Source organism: Triticum aestivum, chromosome 3A (assembly GCF_018294505.1).
Source record: "Triticum aestivum cultivar Chinese Spring chromosome 3A, IWGSC CS RefSeq v2.1, whole genome shotgun sequence".
In the NCBI taxonomy this organism is placed as follows: Eukaryota; Viridiplantae; Streptophyta; class Magnoliopsida; order Poales; family Poaceae; genus Triticum; species Triticum aestivum.
Window position 1 is genome coordinate 704,364,145 of NC_057800.1, and position 1,457 is coordinate 704,365,601.

The following is a 1,457-nucleotide window of genomic DNA, read 5'->3' on the forward strand; positions in this document are numbered from 1 at the left end:
ATATTCCATTCGAAATCCAAAACCTTGAGAGTCGGTGCAGCTCCCGTGCAACCACGAACGTGTTCGGTCAGGGTCGGTGTTCGTGAGACACCCGTGGTCGTTCCATTTTGAGAATGACTTGTGAAGGCGACGACATTTAGACAGAATCATCGAGCTGTACCTCGGTTCTCACTGGCAGGATTAGAAAAAAGTGAGTTTCATCGGAGCTTTAGCCGTCCGCTAGTGGCGTGGCAACGAATAACATGTTGGCTATGCCCGCCTGCTTCCCCGCCGCGACCAACCACCAAAATCGACCTAACCAAATCCCGTCTCACTCATCCCACACACACCTCGTCGACAGCAATCGTCTCGCTCTCCGTGCCACCTCGCGCACGCACACTCAGCTCACAGCCGCAATAGCAAGACCCGGCGCCACCCCACGCTACCCCCTCCTCGCCGTTCTCGTGTTCTGCGCTGCCTGTGCGTGCACGCCGGACGCACATGCGGACGCGCCCCGTTCGTCGACCATCTCCGCCTCACCGGAGCCGTCGCCGTACCCGCTGCTGCAGCCGCGCCACGGCAATCGCCACGCGTGCGCTCCCGCCGGCGCTATCGCTCTGCCCGACATAATGCTGCTGCTCCCATCCCCGGGCCCCGGCAACGACGCGCTGGCACCGTCGGACACGGCGGCCACCATCCCGTCCAGCCCGAGCCCGCCCAACCCCAACGCCGTCGAGCCCGACTCCGCGTTCGTCCCCTTAGGCCCTGCTGCACGTGCTGCCGTCGCTAGGATGCAGTCCTCCACGCCAATGCCGCCCGACGTGGCCTGGGCGGTGCTCCCGGCTGTGGGAGCAGAAGATAGGACCGGCCGAGGGACAGCAGTACAACAGCAATCCGTCAGGCATCAGGCGTGCAGGCCTGCACGAGAAAGGATGCCACTAGCTCGGTCGGCCGGTTGGGCTGGCTTTGCCTGCACTATGCCAGCCCAACAGGTTAAAAAATATAGTGAGAGGCGTTGGTATCAAGCTCAAAGACGTTTTCCTATTTATTCAATTTTGTTATATCAGGCTTTTATGCGACTTATACATTGATCTTTATGATATGAATAAAACATACATTACTTTGAAAAAAAAGTTGAAATATGCAGTTCAACGTGCTAAACGGGCCAACATGTCGGCCCATTTACTAACTATGATGTGTCTGGTCATAGAGGCATAACATGCGGGCCAGCAGGGCAGGGCCCACTCATTAACAACCGTGCCCCCGTGGGATGTTCCGTGCATGGCACGATTAGCATGGGCCGTGCCGGGCCGTCCCATTTGGCTAACTCTGTTATGCATATGCACTACAATTTTTTTTAAGTTTTTGGTAATCTCTTGTAAATTTCATCGTTGAGTTGGTAAATTGTCTCTTTGGAGCTACATTATATAGCCATTTTTTTTTGGTTTGTGATTCGGGTTATGTGGAGAGTATTAGGG

General features: G+C 55.5%; 1 protein-coding gene across 1 annotated transcript; it reads left to right on the top strand.

Annotated features, from left to right (window-relative positions):
* The first annotated feature begins 251 nt into the window (after positions 1–251).
* On the top strand, positions 252–1,070 carry LOC123057211 (mucin-7-like). The gene is made up of 2 exons (XM_044480304.1): positions 252–971; positions 1,047–1,070. The coding sequence occupies exons 1-2, from the start codon at positions 252–254 to the stop codon at positions 1,068–1,070; spliced, it is 744 nt and encodes a 247-aa protein (XP_044336239.1).
* The last annotated feature ends 387 nt before the right edge of the window (positions 1,071–1,457 follow it).

Excerpts from the sequence above, each read along its gene's own strand:
- LOC123057211 (XM_044480304.1), top strand. The coding sequence starts at position 252 with ATGCCCGCCTGCTTCCCCGCCGCGACCAACCACCAAAATCGACCTAAC. Across the intron at positions 972-1,046 it reads GCACTATGCCAGCCCAACAG|GCTTTTATGCGACTTATACA; the intron begins GTTAAAAAATAT and ends TTGTTATATCAG.